General features: G+C 46.0%; 1 protein-coding gene across 5 annotated transcripts in view; it reads left to right on the forward strand.

Moving 5' to 3' along the window:
• The window catches only part of KMT2A (lysine methyltransferase 2A), a 49,599-nt gene that overhangs the window by 8,199 nt on the left and 22,674 nt on the right, over positions 1-18,726 (forward strand). For 3 of the 5 annotated variants that reach the window (XR_015709158.1, XM_087778354.1, XM_087778355.1), the window contains exons 2-13: positions 4,095-4,164; positions 5,460-8,131; positions 9,482-9,659; positions 10,042-10,276; positions 11,584-11,648; positions 12,453-12,824; positions 13,447-13,520; positions 14,213-14,341; positions 15,209-15,322; positions 16,522-16,668; positions 16,951-17,046; positions 17,837-17,957. Coding sequence is in view for 4 of the 5 variants with exons in the window: in XM_087778354.1 (XP_087634480.1) it covers positions 4,095-4,164; positions 5,460-8,131; positions 9,482-9,659; positions 10,042-10,276; positions 11,584-11,648; positions 12,453-12,824; positions 13,447-13,520; positions 14,213-14,341; positions 15,209-15,322; positions 16,522-16,668; positions 16,951-17,046; positions 17,837-17,957 (4,273 nt within the window). In the remaining variant the exon portion in view is untranslated. Of the gene's footprint in view, positions 1-4,094; positions 4,165-4,658; positions 4,836-5,459; positions 8,132-9,481; positions 9,660-10,041; positions 10,277-11,583; positions 11,649-12,452; positions 12,825-13,446; positions 13,521-14,212; positions 14,342-15,208; positions 15,323-16,521; positions 16,669-16,950; positions 17,047-17,836; positions 17,958-18,726 lie in introns of those variants that run through there. The other 2 variants (XM_087778356.1, XM_087778358.1) reach the window with 2 other exon arrangements.

An 18,726-nucleotide genomic window follows, 5' to 3' on the forward strand; every position in this document is an offset into this window, starting at 1 on the left:
TTATGGTTTTTAATCGCTCTCCATCTGTCGCGCTTTATAGTCGCTCCTGAAAAACTGGAGGGAGGCTCTTACCGCTTAATTGGCCTCAAAACTGCGTTTTGACGTATGATGGCTGATGGGACGGTTTAGCCTGGCAAAGGCGTGCTGGTGTCTAGCGGCCTTCTTGATCTTCTCTGGTAAGTTACAAGGCTGCCTTCTCAGACAGTGAGAGTGACTGTTTTGAGGTCACCGATACGCTCGTGAATGTCACCGAGCAAACATGAATGACATATTGGTCATGCTACTTGTAGTTGTAAATGAAGCCAAAGTGATTATTTTGTGGAGAGCACCTTGTTACCGTAGGCAGTTCTGGTGACTGCTTGGTAGAAAATGAGGAAAAATGATCATTCCCAGGATATCGGGCCAAAGCCAGAATTAACGTATCCTATTGGAAAAGCAAGGTAATGGTGCTCGGTTTAAAAATAATGCAGGTTCCAATTGTGGATTACGACAGGCAATTGTCAAAAATACGGGAAGTACTGATTTAGTAGCCACAGGTAAAATAATAAGGATTGTAGGACCCCAAATAACGAAGTGAAGCAAACATTCGTAGTAGCCACGGGAACCTGAAGGCAGATGGAAGTCAAGACTGTTAGTTGTGTTTTGTTATTCGCTTCGTGGTCCCAGCCCGCAAATACTGGTAGAGACGGTGCATCCGTCAGGGTTGTTGGGTGATCGCTGGGGTTGGGGATAGACATTTCGGGATAGCAGGAGCGGGGATTCCTCCCGCAGAAGTCGCGCCTTGTTTCCTCTTCTCTCCAACCGCCTTCACCGCGTGCTTGTATGGAAATCCTCACGTGGGCCAGGCAGCGGATCTGAACAAACTCCTTAGGGGAAGTAAAAGTCGCATACCTCTTTCTTTTCATAAAGAGCACAAAAAGGTGGAGGGTGGCCGGAGCTTTAGAAAGCCACGCTACGGGATCTTGTGTGTCTTCAGGCCCAGTGTTTTGTTCTGGGAAGAAGAGCGGTTAGCAGAAAATACACTTCTGTTGTCTGACACTGCTGCCTTTGAACACCGAACGCTCAAGTCATAACTTCGGGTGCACGCTTGCTTTCCTGTTCCAAAGGTCTAACTGCACGCAGTCAGCCCCCCTGCAACTTTGTCGTTATGTATGAGGTTATTTTTTTATTTGCAGCTGCATGAGACTGTATTTAACATGAGGTGCACCTCTTTCTTTGTTACGGGAGGTTTGCAGTAGCTGGCCAACAGCAAGCCTTTCATACACATGTAAATCGAGTGCCAGTAACTGATTTTAGCGTAAGGTATTATTTTAGATTACACTGAACGAACTTGCCTCTCTGGGCAGGGACGGTCTCTAATTCAGTCCTGTAAATAAGTCTTTGTGTCTCTTACTCTTCCTGAAAATAACTTGTTTGTTTATTTAGTATTTAGTGTTTTAAGTGGTCTATTGGAAACGTGACTAGTCCTTAGAGCTACCTTCTGCATTTTCCGAGCGCGTCGGGATTGCCGCAGCGAGGGCCCTGTCTTTGTCGGGGCGTGCTTCCCAGGCTGCAGCGCTGTGGTTCTGGGAGCACCGCCGCCGAGCTGCCCCTTGCTCGCAGCCCTTCCGAAGCGCTGGCGAGCTGTTCAGTCAGAGCTGGGAGACTTGGAAATGAATTGTGTGACGGAAGGAAACCGCTGCTGTCTTTTTTTTTTTTTTTTTTTTTTTTTTTTTTCCCCACCAAGCAGTCTATAGGTATTCCCCTATAAGGGGCTGTATACATGCCTTAAGAGTCTTCTGCTTGCAGCAATAAGTTCTGTTTCCTTGGGGAAGATGGGCTCATACGCGCAAAAGTCAGCGTTATTTGGCCTTTCTCCCTACCAAGCATTCGCTATATGCGCATGATTGTGTTTGAAAGTGCTGCGGATCTCAATTTTTGGTAGGCTGAGGAGGAAGAAATCGCGTGGGGTGAGCGGCTGTTCCCTTTGTGTTTCTAAACCTGGCTGTTCGTAGGTAGCTGGTTATTCTTCTGCTTGCATCCCCAGCGTTCAGACGGTTTCAGCCCGAATCGGTCTCCATCAACAGCCTCTCCATCGGCCGCTGCCGGGGACCCTTCTCCCCGGGCGCGCGTCCCTGCGGAGGCAGTGCCGGCGCAGCGGTGTTTACATCTCGCAGCCGCCCACGTGCTCGGGGAGCGGCAGGCAGGCGTGACCGGGGCCGTTGGTCTGCGGTGCCGCGAGCGGGCAGCCGGGCACTTCTGCCGCCTCTCTCGCTCCGGTTTTATTACTGTAGGTTTAAAGTTGAGAAGCGGTAGGGGGTTCTGCATGACGCGAGATTCCTCGGGTAGAAACAATGGGTTTGTGTTGGCGTAATTTTATTTCTTTTACGTTGCTCTGTCGTTGCTTTTTCTGGTTTTCTTGGCATCGCCGCTGCATCTGCAGGTTGCAGATAGGCAGCAGGGGTGTGAGGAAGGGCAGGACCGTCCCCTTCTCCAGCAACGTGCGGTGATATTTGCTTACAGCGATTACGATTACATACTCGGTGTCTATGCGTTTCATTTGACTGCTAGAGCGTTACTTGTGTTGCAGACTTGAATGGCCTTCTGTTCAGAATATTTACTGTTTGACTTGTTTAACGCTGAGGCTCACCAAACAGAAATCAAGGAGAAAACTTTTAGAAGTAGTTTGTCTTAAGCCTCGCTGCTTTTTTTTATCGCATCACGACTTTCCCGTAGAGACAGGTACGGGTCTCGGTGCACGTGGTTTAATTTCTTTAAAACTAACCTGTGGTTTCAGTAGCTGAGACTTTCTTCGTGGTCTGTCCTGTAAGCAGATGAGTTAGAAATTTATTGCACAAAGCACAAGGCGGAAAAAAGGCACTGTTTTGACAAAGTCTTTTGTCAGGCCTAAGCTACATCAGGAAACGGTGTTATTTCTTTGTGCAGCTTTCCTTCTCCTGTTCACAGCGTCGCACCTCTTTACTTTCAGGATACGGTTCTTTGTAGTGTTTGCTCTCCGCAAAGCACTTTGCAGGCTCAGTGTGTTACAGAAACGGCATAGTTACGTTCTAGCAGGCGGCCAGGTCGCCCGGCCCTTGAAAGAAGCAAGCAACAAGTGACATCTCTGTTTTCAAAGCTCAGAGGAAACTCAAGGCTGGCGAACGCAAATACTTGAGGTGAAACGGGACTAGGAACAAAGTAAAAACAAAAACGTGTCGCAAATTTTGGTGGCAGACAAGTAGGATTGGCATTTTTGCATACTCCCTGAAAAGCCTGTCTTAATGTGAACAGAGTGCCTCTAACGTCACGCCTCTGTCAGGGGGAAGAGCTTTACAATGGAAGCCGGGTTTTCATCTCTCCTAAAGCCGAACTCCGAAGAGAATTAAAAAAGGTCAAACCCAAACCAAACCAACAACAAAAAACCACCTTTACTGTAATCTAGAGCCAATTTTTAAGAAAATTGTCCTTGACGTTCCATAATGTTACCTACATGGCTGCTAATTTTGTTATTCTTTGCAATGTAACAATTAGTAAAGGTTGCGGTCCCTTAGGAAGAAATGCTTTTTTGGTGGTGGCAAGCCCTCCCTCAGGGGAGCTCTCGGAAAGGGACTGGGGCGAGCCCTGAGGTCTTGCTCGAACTCCAGGATGCTCAGGCAGAATTATAGACATCAGATGCTTCTGCTCATCCGGAGAGGCTTTTAGATGAGTTTGGAGGAAGTTAGTCTACGTTTGTACTAGAAAAATACACCTGGAAACACTTCCTTTGCCGGAGTACGTCTTTAGGGTAGTTTGAATAATAGCTTGTAAGAGTAGACCTTTGTGGTTTGATACGAGCGGCAGATTTTAGGCATTAAGGGTTGGTTTCCATTTATACGTGTCTTTTGTTTCCCCGTATCTCTTTTTGACCGTTCCGTAGTTGTAAACTGTAGCTGCTTCATATGTATATAGGAAAGCTCTGTTTCCTTTTTAGCAATTGTTTGCTAGAAGAACAAATGCCAGTATGTTACCTGGGGAGGGGAAAATCCTCTAGAAGCCTTTCGTGCTTCGATCATAGTGGAGTTCGTTGTAACGTTAATATCCGCGTCTTCAAATTGCCATCCGCTTTCTCGTTGCAGGATGAACAGTTTTTAGGTTTTGGTTCAGATGAAGAAGTCAAAGTACGAAGTCCCACCAGGTCCCCCACAGGTACGTTCAAGTCGCGGGACTGGACGTTGATTTTGTACTCTCCTTTGTGATGGTTTTGCCCTGCCTCTCCTGTTTGTTCCACCAAATCTCATCCGCCATAAAAGCCACCCTGGTCTTTGGATTCGACTCAGTTCGTTTTGGACTCTTTACATCTGATCTGTTACGGTACAGGGAAACTTTGAGTAAAAGAGTTGTACTGATGAAACCAGCGTTCGAAACCTCACGTGAGTGTTTCAGAGAGGCAATTATTTTGATAGTAAGGATCTCAGACTGGTTTGAATATTTCAGTATCTTTCACTAGGTTCATTATCACCTGTAACTGGAACCTTCGCTTTTTTGGAAACAAACCAAATAGAGAGCACTTGAGGATAAGCTGCAGCTAAGTTGTTGAATTTTCAGCTTTCAAAATGTAGGATCAAATCATGATGGGACTGCCAGTGAATGAGTTCAGCTTTGATTTAGATTCTTGCCAATAAAGGCTCCCACCACAGCACTCTGCTCATTCACCACAATGATCTGCTCAGCTTGGCCTTGCCAGCAAATTCTGCTGCGGCAAGCCTTGCTAACAGGGTGTTTCAAACGAAGAATGAAGTACCTTGTCAGAGCTGTGTGAAGACCCAGAACTGGAATGGCTGGGTTTGGTGGGCATGCATTGAAATGCATTGGTAGAGGTGAGTAATCAAGCCTTACACAGCTGCTTGATGATTCCAAGTGCAATGCCGAGCACTGACTGTGTTTCAAAGCTAAAACCAGGTTTTTTGTGGTAAATTACCTCGTATCAGCCTCTCCCTGTACGTGGTTCTTGCCTTACTGACCTATCCCTTAGCAGTGCAGATGGATGGTACTAGAGAAGAAGGATTTTTTTTTTTTTTCCTTTCAGCTCGCTGTGATCTGCTTAAAAAAAAAACAAAACAAAACAAAACAAAAAATCTTTGAATGTGTTTGAAAGGTGGCACGTGCCCTTAAGAATTATTGTTCCCTCTCAACAGCAGGTTGATGGTGGTTTTGTGGCATTGCATAGATAGTTGTCGTGAAAAGGCAAGCTTGCGTTTTAAAAAAAAAAAAAAAAAAAAGATCTACTTCATATTTTACATGGGAGAAGAGGTTTGTTGGGAAGGTACTCTTTACGTATATTGATAAAACTGTATTTCTATTTGTTGATCAACTGAAATGTCTTGGCAAGTTGTATGGGCAGTGCGACAGATACTGAGTAAATACTTGCGTGACCTGGGTAACGCTGGTCCGACACTCGGAGAAATTTAACGTGTGCTCTGCGTTCTCTACTTCCCTCTCAGTTAAGTCTAGTCCACGGAAACCTCGCGGGAGGCCCCGGAGCAGTTCTGACCGAAGTTCAGCTGTACTGTCGGACTCCTCATCAGTGTGTTCCCCTTCGAGCAAGTCTGAAACCACACCCATGGAGAAAGTAAAGAAGAAGGAGTTGAAGAGTGGGGAAAAAAGACGAGGAAGACCTCCAACGCTTACGAGCGTGAAGTTCAAATTGTCACAAGTAAAGGACGCATCGGACATTCAGAAGGGCAGTAAAGAAGAAAAAGAGAGTCTGAAAAAAATCAAAAGGTCACCATCCACTGCATTTCAGCAGGCAACTAAAATCAAGAAATTAAGAACCAGTAAGCTCTCCCCACTGAAATCTAAATTTAAGCCTGGGGCGAAACTTCAGATCGGGAGGAAGAGCGTTCAGATCGTGCGCAGGAGAGGTAGGCCGCCGTCCTCCGAACGTTTGAAGACTTCCTCGACTTCCTTAGTCATAAACTCGCAGCTGGAGAAACCCCAAAGGATTCGCAAAGAAAAGGATGGCACGCCACCTCTCACAAAAGAGGAAAAGACTGCTGTCAGACAGAGTCCGCGCAGGATTAAGCCCGTTAGGATTATACCTTCCACCAAAAGGACGGACGCTGCAATTGCTAAGCAACTCTTGCAGAGGGCTAAAAAGGGGGCGCAAAAAAAGATTGAGAAAGAAGCAGCCAAACTGCAGGGCAGGAAGGGGAGAACCCAGCTCAAGAATATCCGACAGTTCATCATGCCGGTTGTGAGTGCTATCTCTTCACGGATTATTAAAACACCCAAACGGTTCATTGAGGATGAAGACTACGATCCTCCTATTAAAATATCCAGACTAGAATCCACACCAAACAGCAGGTTCAGCGCCACGTCTTGTGGCTCCAGTGAAAAGTCCAGCGCTGCTTCTCAGCATTCGTCTCAGATGTCTTCGGACTCCTCGCGGTCCAGTAGCCCCAGCGTGGATACGTCTACGGACTCCCAGGCTTCCGAGGAGATGCAGGCGCTTTCTGAGGAGCGAAGCAATACTCCGGAAGTTCACGCACCGCTGCCTGTTTCTCAGTCCCCTGAAAACGATAACGGCGATAGGAGAAACAGAAGGTTCTCGATAACGGAAAGAAGTTTTGGCCAGAGGACTGCTAAAAAGCTGTCAGCCTTACCAAGTGTGCCGCAGCAGCAGTCCTCCTCCTCTCCTCCTCCCCCCTTGCTCACTCCGCCCCCACCGCTGCAGCCTGCTTCCAGCATCTCGGACCATACCCCTTGGCTTATGCCTCCTACCATACCGTTAGCCTCACCCTTTCTTCCTGCTTCTGCCGCGCCGATGCAAGAGAAACGGAAGTCGATTCTGCGAGAGCCGACGTTTAGGTGGACCTCCCTGAAGCATTCCAGGTCAGAACCGCAGTACTTCTCATCAGCAAAATATGCCAAAGAGGGTCTTATTCGCAAACCGATATTCGATAACTTCAGACCTCCACCGCTGACACCGGAGGACGTCGGCTTTGCATCTGGCTTCTCGACGCCAGGTGCCACAGCTCCAGCACGCCTGTTTTCTCTTCACTCTGGAACGAGGTTTGATATGCACAAGAGAAGTCCTCTGCTGCGAGCGCCCAGGTTCACGCCGAGCGAGGCCCACTCCAGGATCTTTGAATCTGTAACTCTGTCCTCGTCGGTCGGTCGCACCGCCACAGGGACCTCTGCAACGGGTGTCTCTTCTCGGAAGCGGAAGAGGAGAGTCTTTAGCCCCATCCGATCGGAACCCAGATCTCCTTCGCACTCCATGAGGACGAGAAGCGGGAGACTTAGTACCTCTGATCTGACAACTCTCACCCCACAGTCTTCTGTCTCTTCCTCATTAACTAGCATTTCTGTTAGTTCTCTTGCCACTAGTGCCTTAAATTCAACCTTTACTTTTCCCTCCCATTCCCTAACGCAGTCTGGGGAATCGGCAGAAAGAAGCCAGAGACCGAGGAAGCAGACTAGCACTCCGGCAGAGCCTTTCTCGTCTAGCAGCCCTACTCCTCTCTTCCCTTGGTTCACGTCGAGTCCCCAGACAGAGAGAGGCAGAAACAAGGACAGGGCAGCAGAGGAACTCTCCAAAGATAAAGACGCTGACAAAAGCCTGGAGAAGGACAAGAGCAGAGAGAAAGACAGAGAGAGAGAAAAGGAGAACAAACGGGAGTCAAGGAAAGAGAAAAGGAGAAAAGGGTCAGAAATTCAGAGTAGCTCTGCTTTGTTTCCTGTAGGTAAAATGCCCAAAGAAAAAGTTGTCAGCGAAGATGTTGCAGCATCATCGTCTGCCAAAAAAACTGCCGGGAGGAAGAAGTCGACAGCAATAGATCCTGCAGCAGACGTTTCCACTGCTGCTCTGGTAGATACGGCAGCCATCAAAACCAAAACGTCCAAGAAAGGTAGAGGGGGGTTAGACAAATCAGATCTGGACCTCAGCCCCGCTGTGCCATCTTTGGAGAAGGAAAAAGCCCTGCGTCTTTCTGCTCCTTCGTCAAGCACCGTTAAACATTCTGCTTCCTCCATCAGCTCTATGCTGGCTCAAGCAGACAAACTGCCAATGACTGACAAGAGGGTGGCTAGTCTTCTGAAAAAGGCAAAAGCCCAGCTGTACAAGATTGAGAAGAGCAAGTCCCTCAAACAAGCAGATCAGCCAAAAGCACAGGTATTCCTTTTTCCAAGTTTGTTTGGTTTGGGGTTGGGTTTTTTGGGTTTTTTTGTTTGTTTTTTTTTTTTGCTAGCGTGTGTCTTATTTTGAACTCATGCTGAAAGTCACAAGTAGCTTTCGTATCCTGAGCGTGGAGAATTAACGTGCCGAGCTAAGCAGCTGTCAGTGCAACAGATGGCAAACGACCCGAAAACGAGAAGCCCTGGGCAGAAGCTGAGGGGGAGAGGGAGCCGCTGTGTAGTCAGCTCAGGGGGGAGCTGCGTGCTTTTTTAGCGATCAGTAAGTCGTAGCTGCTTATCAGGCTTCCCTGAATAAATCTAAGCAAAGTGATCATCTAGAGTAGTAGTGCTCTCTCTTAAAAGCACGGTTCCAGCAAACTGCAGTAGTCTGTCTCTGCCTCGATGTTTCTTGTAGGCCCTTCTGGAGCATAAAGCTGGCTTCCGAAGATAAAGTTGGTCTTGATCTCTCTCTTTTTTTTAACTTTACACGGTGATGATCATCTGCTTATGGGCGGGAGTAAAATCCATTGGGATTTTGCATCGCATTGGGGGACTGCTTCCTGCCGCTTTCCTCTCTTCCCTCTCCCCGTTTCCCCCACCCCAAACCTACCCTTTTCTACAGTCCTGTTTAGCTACCAGAAAGGTAGGTGAAACACACTTTCAGAGAATGCTTCCTTTTTATTTAAACTTCTACTTTCCCTAATGGCACCAGCGTTGAAAATCACTAGCTCGTATTTTAAATAGAAAACTCTCAAGCTTTTGTCTCTGAAATGAAAGAAGTGCATGCTTCCGTATGTCTGGCCTCGTATAGAAGAAGCCCAGGCCCTTGCAATTACCTGCTTGGGGGAGTTCTTTTAGTAGGAGGTAGTTCGGAATCCTGTGATGAAAACATAGAAAATTGCACTACAAGGCTATGTTTCTTTTAGCACCTCAGTAAACACGAGCCCCTCATCTTTAAAGGCCAGCAGCTACGAAGCTATCAAACAGCTTGATGTACTTCTGGCTTCTGCTGGACTGACCAGTCAGCGCCAAATGTCAGTCTGATTCCAGTCAACTCTGATGTTTGTGATACCAATGCCATGAGCAAGTTTGCTTCCCAGTAGCAGGTAGAAACTTACCTTGTAATTCCAAATGAGTAAAACCTCTTGTTCTCTCGAGTTTATCCTCCCTTGGATAACCGAGGCTTAGAAGGCCGAGAGTCTTTATTTTTATCCCAATTCTTACAAAGTGCAAGCTAAGATACAATTTAACTCGTTTTAGGTTGTTTAGAAGTTCCATTACATGTTTCCCAGCCTTGTTTTCGTACCTTTCTTAGGAATGCTGTCTGTTCTCACGTTCTGAAATCTAGGGACAAGAGAGCGATTCATCAGAAACATCAGTCCGTGGACCACGAATAAAACATGTTTGCAGGAGAGCAGCTGTTGCGCTGGGCCGCAAGCGAGCAGTGTTTCCTGATGACATGCCCACTCTGAGTGCCTTACCATGGGAAGAACGGGAGAAGATATTGTCTTCCATGGGGAATGACGGTGAGTTAAGATTTTCAGTTTCCATCTGTGGATTCATACAAAGTCAGCTTTTGTTGACTGCTTAAAACGAGGACTTCAAGTGATTTACAAGGGAAAGTATGTTACGCAGCTCCGGGCCTCGCCGTTACAATGCCACTCAAACAGGGTTAGTCCTTTTAACCGTTGGTAATTGTTATAAACATGTGTTTTGCACTAAACTGTTGGTCTGCTGAGGGGTACGTGTGCGTACACCTATGTGTATGTACCTACACACTCACACGCACCCCTTGCGTGGCTCTGCAGATGAACTTACGCTTAATGGAATAGATTCCATCAGCACATTTGATGCTTCTGAAACATTCTTTGACATCAGGGAATTCATGAGAGACATTGTTTTTGACAGACAAGTCATCGATAGCTGGCTCAGAAGAGGCTGAACCTCTCGCTCCACCTGTCAAGCCAATTAAGCCGGTTACCAGAAACAAGGCACAGCAAGAACCGCCGGTGAAGAAGGGCCGACGCTCAAGGCGCTGTGGGCAGTGTTCGGGCTGTCAGGTTCCAGAGGACTGTGGTGTCTGTACTAACTGTCTAGACAAACCCAAGTTTGGTGGGCGCAATATAAAGAAGCAGTGCTGCAAGTAAGTATGTGTCTGAGAAATTGTCCGATCCCTACGCTGAGTGGGATAAGCACGCCCACGCTCCAGGACAGGGAGCAGCAGATTTACCCTGTGGCACAGGCTTTGAGCGCGTTTGGCCTGGGCTGAGGCTGGATCGCAGCGGGGGATTGTAAACGGTTTAAGAGCCAAGATCCTGATTCAAGGTGTGCTTGTTAGGAGCTCTTTCTTTGAAGTTCACTTCTGGTTTATTCTTCCCAGTTTGTCGAAACTGGCATAGCCCTGAAAAGCGTTTTGCATGAGACCAGTGGCTTCCCTTAGGCAGCATGGGTTTCTGCAAGGAAGCCGATGTGTACGTAAATATTCGTCTCTTACTCTCCCCCATTGCATTTATGAAGAGCTGCTGTTTTCAAGATGATGTTTATCTGGTGTATATGCACTTCATATAACAAAGATGTCTGTGGATGCCATTAAGAAATACCACTCTTCCGCGATTTTTCCCATCGTTTTTTATACGTGTCACTTAGCCTGAACCTCTGGCTGTTTCAAATTGCTGCATTAAATTGATTTGACCAGACTAGATAATCTGTCTGAAAAGGCAGCAACTGGAGGGGCACCAATGAAGATTGTTGTGGTATGAAAGCTATTCATAAAGCATAGCTGTGAGATTTGCTGCGTAGCGCTCATCTGTGTGAAAACACTCTGTAGACTACGGTCTGTAAGTAGTCTCACTCTTAGCAGCTTTGCCCAGGCCTTGGGCTAGGTTTCAAAACCACAGGCCCTGCTACAAGAATGAAGGCAGAAACAAAGCCTAGTCCGACTTGTAGAAGACGTCGTATGCTAAACACAAGAAAAATAGGACAGAAAGTTGACCGCTTACAAAAAGGCTTGGTCACCTAATCCGATTCCACTCCAAGAGTAACCGTTTTTGTCTGAAACGGCCTCGGTTTGGATTACATGCCGGCTACAGTTGAGAGAGTTTGGTGCGGTTTCTTAGAGCTCTTGGAAGTATTCTGATACTTCTCAAAGCTAAGAAATGGAACTGATGGGGGATTTACCAGTGAGGCGGTGTTGTTACGTAAGCGGTTTTATTAACCTCAAAATTGTGTTGACAGTGCGGAAAACCAAAAGGAAAATGCAGAGGAAAATAAGAAGTTTCTTTCAGATATCTCTGAAGAGGGAGGCGGGGGGAGAAGGAAGGTTGCTGGGAAAACAGGCGGCGGGTGTATTGATAATGGGGTTTTTTCAGCTTTTCGCGTTGAATATTTACAAACTGCCCTCTTAACGTCTGCATTTTTCTTTTGATTTCATGACATGCTCTTTCTTTGTAGAATGAGGAAATGTCAGAATCTACAGTGGATGCCTTCAAAAGCATATCTCCAGAAGCAAGCTAAAGGTAGGCTAAAAGACTTGGCTCGAGTACGGCACAAGAGAGGAATCTTCGTCTCTTAACTTTTGCTCTTTGTGCTGTCATTGTGGCTGCACTGAGCTTATAAAAGGTTAGTCTGCAACCAAATGTTAACAGGGAGCCTGCCTGTTCTGGCGATGTCAAGTAAAAGCTGCAGGAGAGATGCGAGTACAGGCAGCATCTGTGCTCCGTCACAGTGGCTGTCTCTTTCAGCGCCGGACTTGTAGTTTTCCCTGCCTTTTATAGGGAGCTGCTGCTGACGGCTGGTCAGTCTGCCCTCTGCCCTTCAGGTGAAGCATTTCTCGGAGGTTTGCCTGCTCCTGAGTGACTCAGGGCCTGATGAGTCTCTTGGAGCCTCCTTGTCTCTGACATAAGGCTCAAGTGAGCCGTCACGCGTGTTCTGTTAAATCCCTGCATTCTTGGTACTGGACCTCTGGAGGTCTGCATGTCGGTGTGGCCGCGGTCAGGCGGCTGCCTCGAACTCCCTGAACTTCGCCGTACAGAGTCTGCTTTCTCCTTTGTGCAGCGAAGCTCTGAATCCGCTTTGCTGCGGAAGGGTTTTGCTTACTGCTCTGTCAGAATAGAGGCCCAAGGTGTTAGAACACAGATTGCCACATAAGCCAAGTGCATTCATTTTACCAGCAAAATGCTTCATTTTTTTGAGTATCGTTTTTTCTTTTGTACGACAGAGTGACAAAATTCTGCCATGTTTCCTTATTTTAAAAAAGCAGCAAATCATTTGAAGTCGCACCATTTTATCTGCATTGCCTTATCGATGCTTCTTCTTCCTAGCTGCAAAAAAGAAAGAGAAGAAATCGAAGACAAACGAAAAGAAAGAAAGCCATTCTGGAAAGAACCAGTTGGACTCTGGACAGAAACAAACTCCTCAGGCTATCGTACCGAGAGAAGACAATGCTGTAAAGAAGAGCAGTGAACCTGCCCGTAAGCCCGTTGAGGAAAAGCATGAGGATGGGAATTCCTCCGTTTCAGTGTCAGAGCCCAAACAGGTCCCTGCGTCTGGTACCAGAAAGACTGGCAAGCAGGCGTCCCAGCCGGTACAGCTCCCTCCTTCTCAGCCACCGAGCTCAGGACCTTTGAAAAAAGAAGCACCTAAACTTCCCACTTCTGAGCCTAAGAAAAAGCAGACTCCCCAGCCAGAAATAGGTAAATGGGACTGTTTATCTTCAATCTGTTTGAGTCATGTTAAGTAACAGTACTGCTAAAAGCTGTTGGATTTTTAAAACGGATAAATGCTTTGTGATCTGGTGAAACTACAGCAGATTGCTTTGGAATTTTTTCTTAGAACTGGCTTCCTTTTTATTGAGCTACGGTGTATGTTGGGGTGGGGAGAAAGGTGGCCATCCTCATTGTGATTTTTAGTCCTGTAGTCTTGGCAGTTTTGAAGTATATTTTCAATACTGTTAAGTCTGTTGACTGTTCACAGTCTGAATGTGAAACAAGAAGAATGTAATCTTTTTACTACAAAAGCGTAGTCCGCTGTTGCACGCGGTACGGAACAGCATGAACGGTGACCAGCAAGGCAGCTCCGGGACTTCTGTGGCTTTGCACCCGGAACGCTTCAGATTTTTAGCACGGCAAACTCTCTTGGTCGTGCCTCGAGGAGACTGCTCAAGTCATAGTTGGTGAGGTGCAGTCACAGAAGAGGGTAGAAAAATTCTAGTCTAAAATTCATCGCACATTACCCAGCTGATTTTTTTTTCCCTTTTCTTCTCTACAGGTGGCTGTTAGTTACTTGAAATACTCATAATTTTTCCCCCCTTCCTAGGCACAGAACAAAGCAAACAGAAAAAAATTGCTCCCCGTCCAACTTTCCCTGTGAAACAGAAACCAAAAGAAAAGGTGAATACCGTTTTTTGTACACAGTCAGTAAATGTCAAGAACCTGGAACTTCTGTCTGTCTAGAAAGTAGAACTGTATTACTTAACCCTTTTGCAGATGATTTTTTTTTTTTTTTTTTTTTTTTTTTACTTTTCCGTGTGGCAGTACGTGGATACCAAAGTACCTGGCATGTGCCCGAGATTCGGTTTAGATATTAACTTGTTCTCTAAGACTTGTACGTTGTGGGGTGGAGGCTAGCTTTTCCATAAAAAATGGAACTACCTTCGTCTCGGAAACAACTCCGTTATGGAAGAAACAAAAAAAAAAAACAAAAACAAAAACAAAAAAAAAAACAACAAAAAAAGAATAATAAAAAAAAAGAATTGTCTTATTTAAATCTGAGAGAGAAGTGCATAGGGACTAATTACACCCAGAGTTGCCTCACTGCAGCAAAATAGAAACCAGCGGTCTCATGAGAGAGAACAACATGATGTTAGAGAAAACGCAGCAAATTGAATTAGTGATGTAATTGCGTGTGGAACGCTCGTAAGAAGTGGTTTGCAGAATAGTGACTTTCTTGCAACTTTTACACACGTTAATTCTGTGATGGTTTGGGGGTTTTGTCTGTGAATTATCTACGGCATTTAGTATAATTACTGGTTAAGTTCTAACGTTCGGGGTTGGAATTAATGCAGGCTCCTTTACTTGACTAGGAAAAGCCCCCTCCTATAAGCAAGCCAGACAGCAGCACGCTGAATTTGCTCAGCACTCTGACTAACGGAAGCAGTTCCAAGCAAAAGCCACCTACAGATGGAGTCCACAGAATCCGAGTGGATTTCAAGGTAGAGGACAAAATGTTTTAAGTATTTGAATGTTACCTGGCTCTAATCACTGGAACTAGAGTCCCTCAAGAGCGCTGGCAGTGACCTCTAAGTTTGTGTGTCTGGTACTGTTCAGAGAGAACTGCAAATAGGAGCCTTCATGACAAGTCACTCGGTTGATTTTTTTAGAAGCTTGTTATGCCTTTTTTTTTTTCCCTCATAATTAGCATACTGGATGAAGAGACACTTAAAGCTTTAAAACCTTAACTGTCAATGTGTGAGGATGAGCAAGAATTTGAGGTTTATGAAGAATTATTCCATTAAGATGGAACTATAAAACCTTACTACAACTTGAGCCAACAAGATTTGGGGAAAATGTTAGTAACTTGTAATTCACGACATTTTGGGTATATCTGGGGTTTTAAACTGATAAATCCTGTACTTTTTTGAACAACAGTGTTGAAATAATAAAAATTAATATTTTCCTAATAATTTTTCAGTCCATCTATAAGTGTTGATACTGGAGATTATAGTGAGATCTCGTAAGTGTTTTATACAAACCTGGAGTTTTAATAAAGTATAATTCTTCTGAAATTTCACTTTTAGTAATAATTGTGCAATCGTGAAAAACTTTGTCTCGTTCCTTAGGCTTGCTTTCCGTAGAAGGAAGGCTAGTGTATTACTGAGCTCTCTTGGCAAGAACAGCGCTGAGATGTGACTATTCCAATATACGCTGTAAGGTAGACCCAGGTAGAAGTTGAAACGATTTCAGGTTGAGACCACTTAATCACAGGCACAGAACGTATGAAGCAGCAGTCAATGTGAGCACTTTATACTGATGTTGTATTGCCTTATTCTGCATGGTGATGTATCCTTTTGTACTTTCAGGAGGACTGTGAAGTGGAGAATGTTTGGGAGATGGGTGGGTTAGGCATCGTCACCTCGGTACCTATTACTCCCAGGGTGGTCTGTTTTCTCTGTGCCAGCAGTGGACATGTGGAGGTAAAGCATTGTGTTCTGCTGTCGATGACTTAGTTACAGCACCACGTTCTTAGGAAAATAAATAAATAAATAACGTCATGACCTTAAGCCAAGAGAAATTAAAATAGTACCTGCAAATCTGTCCTTGCCAAACTTTGTCCCGAGATGCTAAAACGCGAGGTATTTAAAACCAGGTTGGAAACTTCCCCGGTGCTTACTTTGCAGGTGAACTGTATTAGACGTAAAGAATAGAGTACTCGAGAGCACCTGCGTCTCCTCTTAATTTGGAATCCCACATCTGATGCCAAGCAGGGGCGTTGCTTTCTTTTTAATGTGAAATAAGAAAGGCTGCCTGATAATGTTAAAGGGCTTTAGGCAGTGTTGACTTTCCCGGGAATCTCTGTATCTGCCGAGAGCCGCAAACCGTTACTGAAACGTGACTGGGAAGATTCTGGTGCCGTATAAAGAGCTGGATTTGGGCTTAAGATGTGTTAAATGCGTTTCCAGGTATAGATAGGTGCCTTCTCAACATCTTCAGACCAGCTCTCCTGGGAAGGGGATGCTAGCACGCTGGAAGAGGCTTGGTTATGATGAGTGAGCGATATTGGGGGAAAAGGAGCTTAAGATCTGTATGTGGACATCAGTGCGTTTGAGGACCGTGAAGGTCCAGTGGGGCATGGAGCCATCCCCTTCTCAGTCAGGTTGCTCAAGGGGACAAACGATTCTTCTGTCCCCTGTGAGCCTGCCGTCTTCATGCCCTAAGGATGATTCCTTTTCTAGCACGACCAGCCTCGTAGGGGATACGTAGAAATTAGAAGAGCTTTCACATGGGCCACCTAAGCTGAATGGAGGGAGGAATGCCTCTCTTGGCTCCGCCTGTCTCTTCCTTCTGCACTAAGTGTTTCTTCTGGTGCGGTTGGCTTGTGCCACAGCGAGGGAGGGAGATCCTGAAGAGCCCTATAGGCCTCTGCCCGTACTCAGAACACTTAGATAAGGGGCGCCAGACTCCCCTTTGCTGCTAGATGCCTAATCTGGGTAGACGAGCATGCATTTGGGTTACCTGGAGTACGCGCGCAGTCTCCCTCCTAAAATGTGCCAGTAGATATCCTTGTTCTGTCAGTTGTAAAGCAGAATTCAGAGTAGCTGAGAGCGCGAGGGGGCTTGTTTGGGAATTCAGAGCAGCTTCTGACTTGCTAAAACCTCCCTCTCCCCCCTTGCAGTTTGTGTATTGTCAGGTCTGTTGTGAGCCTTTCCACAAGTTCTGCTTAGAGGAGAGCGAGCGGCCCCTGGAGGACCAGCTGGAAAACTGGTGCTGCCGTCGCTGCAAGTTCTGCCACGTGTGTGGGAGACAGCACCAGGCCACCAAGGTACCCCCAAACCTCCGGGAGACCCGGTGGGCACCCTCCACGCTGCTCCCAGAGCTCCTCTCGCTCCGGAGCTCAGCTGGCGAGCCTGCAGGGGGGAGCAGGGAAGCGCAGAGTCTCTGCGCGAGCGCCGCTGCGCGCTGGGGAGAATGCCTCTCGAGTTGCTTCGTTGCAGCTTCTTCCTCTCGCCCCGAATGGGGGATCCGACATAAACGAAAATGTCCAGGATTTTGCATCCCTCCGAAGGGTCTCTGTTCCAATGCTTTTCTCCCCTTATTCTTGTAGCAGTTGCTGGAGTGTAACAAGTGCCGAAACAGCTATCACCCTGAGTGCCTGGGCCCAAACTACCCAACAAAACCCACCAAGAAAAAGAAAGTTTGGGTGAGGGATTTTGATTTCTTATTTGGGTAATTCACTTGTCGACTGATCGTAACGCTGTGGGCCAGAGCTCTGCAGATCACGTGCTCTGAAGCAGGTGCTTAGCTTTTTAAGGCAGCGTGCCTGTTGCGTTGGAAGGTGCATTTGGAAATAGATAATGAGGTGGGCTGTTGATAAGGTTCTGAACAAGCAGGATTTTTAAAGAGATTGCACCTTTTCTGGTTGTAGTAATTCTTCTGATCGTAGTTGCGGAACGTGGAAGAAGCTCTTCAGAATGGAAGCATGTGCCTTGTTAACAAACTTACCAGTTGACATTCGTATTGAGACTGATGCACTGTTTTGTGTCTTTCAAGTTTCTGTTCTAAACAAGTGCGGAGGCTTTGCCTATAGTGTATTTGGTACTAACAGTTTTTCATTGTTTTCTACTACGATATCCTCAGAGTTGGAAAAGTGTTAAAATAAGACTTCGTATTTTAGGTCAGAAGAAATGCCACAACTACGTACGCTGTTTTATATGAAGGGAAAGGTGGTACTTTCTTCAGTGCAAATATGAAGGACAGAAAAGCTATACTGTGATTTATTTTCTTTTTTTTTTTTTTTTTTTCCTTATTGCATTATCACCATCTTACCATAAAGGGAGGGACCTCTTTTCTTTTTAGCGAGAGTTTTGGTATTTGAAACTCCTCTCTGCACTCATTAACTAATAAAAACTGTGAAATGCATCGTTAGGACTAAAGCGCAGAAACCACTGCGTAAAAGCAAATAACTCTTGCCAAACACGTTCCTTTTTCAGATATGTACCAAATGCGTTCGCTGCAAGAGCTGCGGATCAACAACACCAGGCAAAGGGTGGGATGCGCAGTGGTCTCATGACTTCTCGCTGTGTCATGATTGTGCCAAACTCTTTGCTAAAGGTACATAAAGTCGTGATTCTTTACAGCAGGAGCCTCTTCAGATGCTCGGTTTTGAATTAGACAGCGTCAGTGTAGAGTGAACAGAGGGCCTGCAGGGCAGGTGAGCTTATCACGGTACAAACAGGAGTGAAAGCTGGGGTTAGGGTCAAGCGTGAAAGCATGGGTAATAACTTCTGTAGGAAAGCCGGGTTCTTAGATTTTACAGTGGCTAACAAAAGTCACCACTGTTTTATTATCAGAGTTTGAGCCTTCCAGAATTTAAACCCTATACCGCATAAAGCAGTTATTACGCGCCTGTTGGCCCAGGGTTCCAAGTAACAGTTGAGAAAAAGACATTGTAAAGGGCTCCTGACATAAAAGCAACAAAATTCGTGTTGTAAAGTGGTTGTTCCTCCTTGTGTTAGTTACTGTACCCGATGCCTTTGAATCTAGGAGGGGCACTCTGGGGAAAAAAATCTCGGGACAGAAAATCTTGACTATTCCACCTAATTTCTTGCCTGTATGTCATCTTTGTCCTTACGTTTTACTCTGTAAAGCTACTTGCATATAGTATTTTGTTAGTCTCACCACCTCCCCAAAAATGGGTAGCCGGTAACGGAATTCTAGAGTAGTCAGTGGTCTTCCAAGCAGGTGATTTTTGTGGCCATTGTTTGCGGTTTTGTAAAAGTAGATACAGCTGCCTTGGCAGCTTACTGGTGGGGGTTTTCAGAGAGCTGCTTTCTCAGCACACTAGTAAGTAACCACCCAGCCTTTAAGGTGTGTGTGCGTG

The sequence above is a fragment of the Nipponia nippon genome, unplaced genomic scaffold, assembly GCF_047370975.1.
Source record: "Nipponia nippon isolate SJK-2023a ecotype South Korea unplaced genomic scaffold, ASM4737097v1 scaffold_43, whole genome shotgun sequence".
Taxonomy (NCBI): domain Eukaryota; kingdom Metazoa; phylum Chordata; class Aves; order Pelecaniformes; family Threskiornithidae; genus Nipponia; species Nipponia nippon.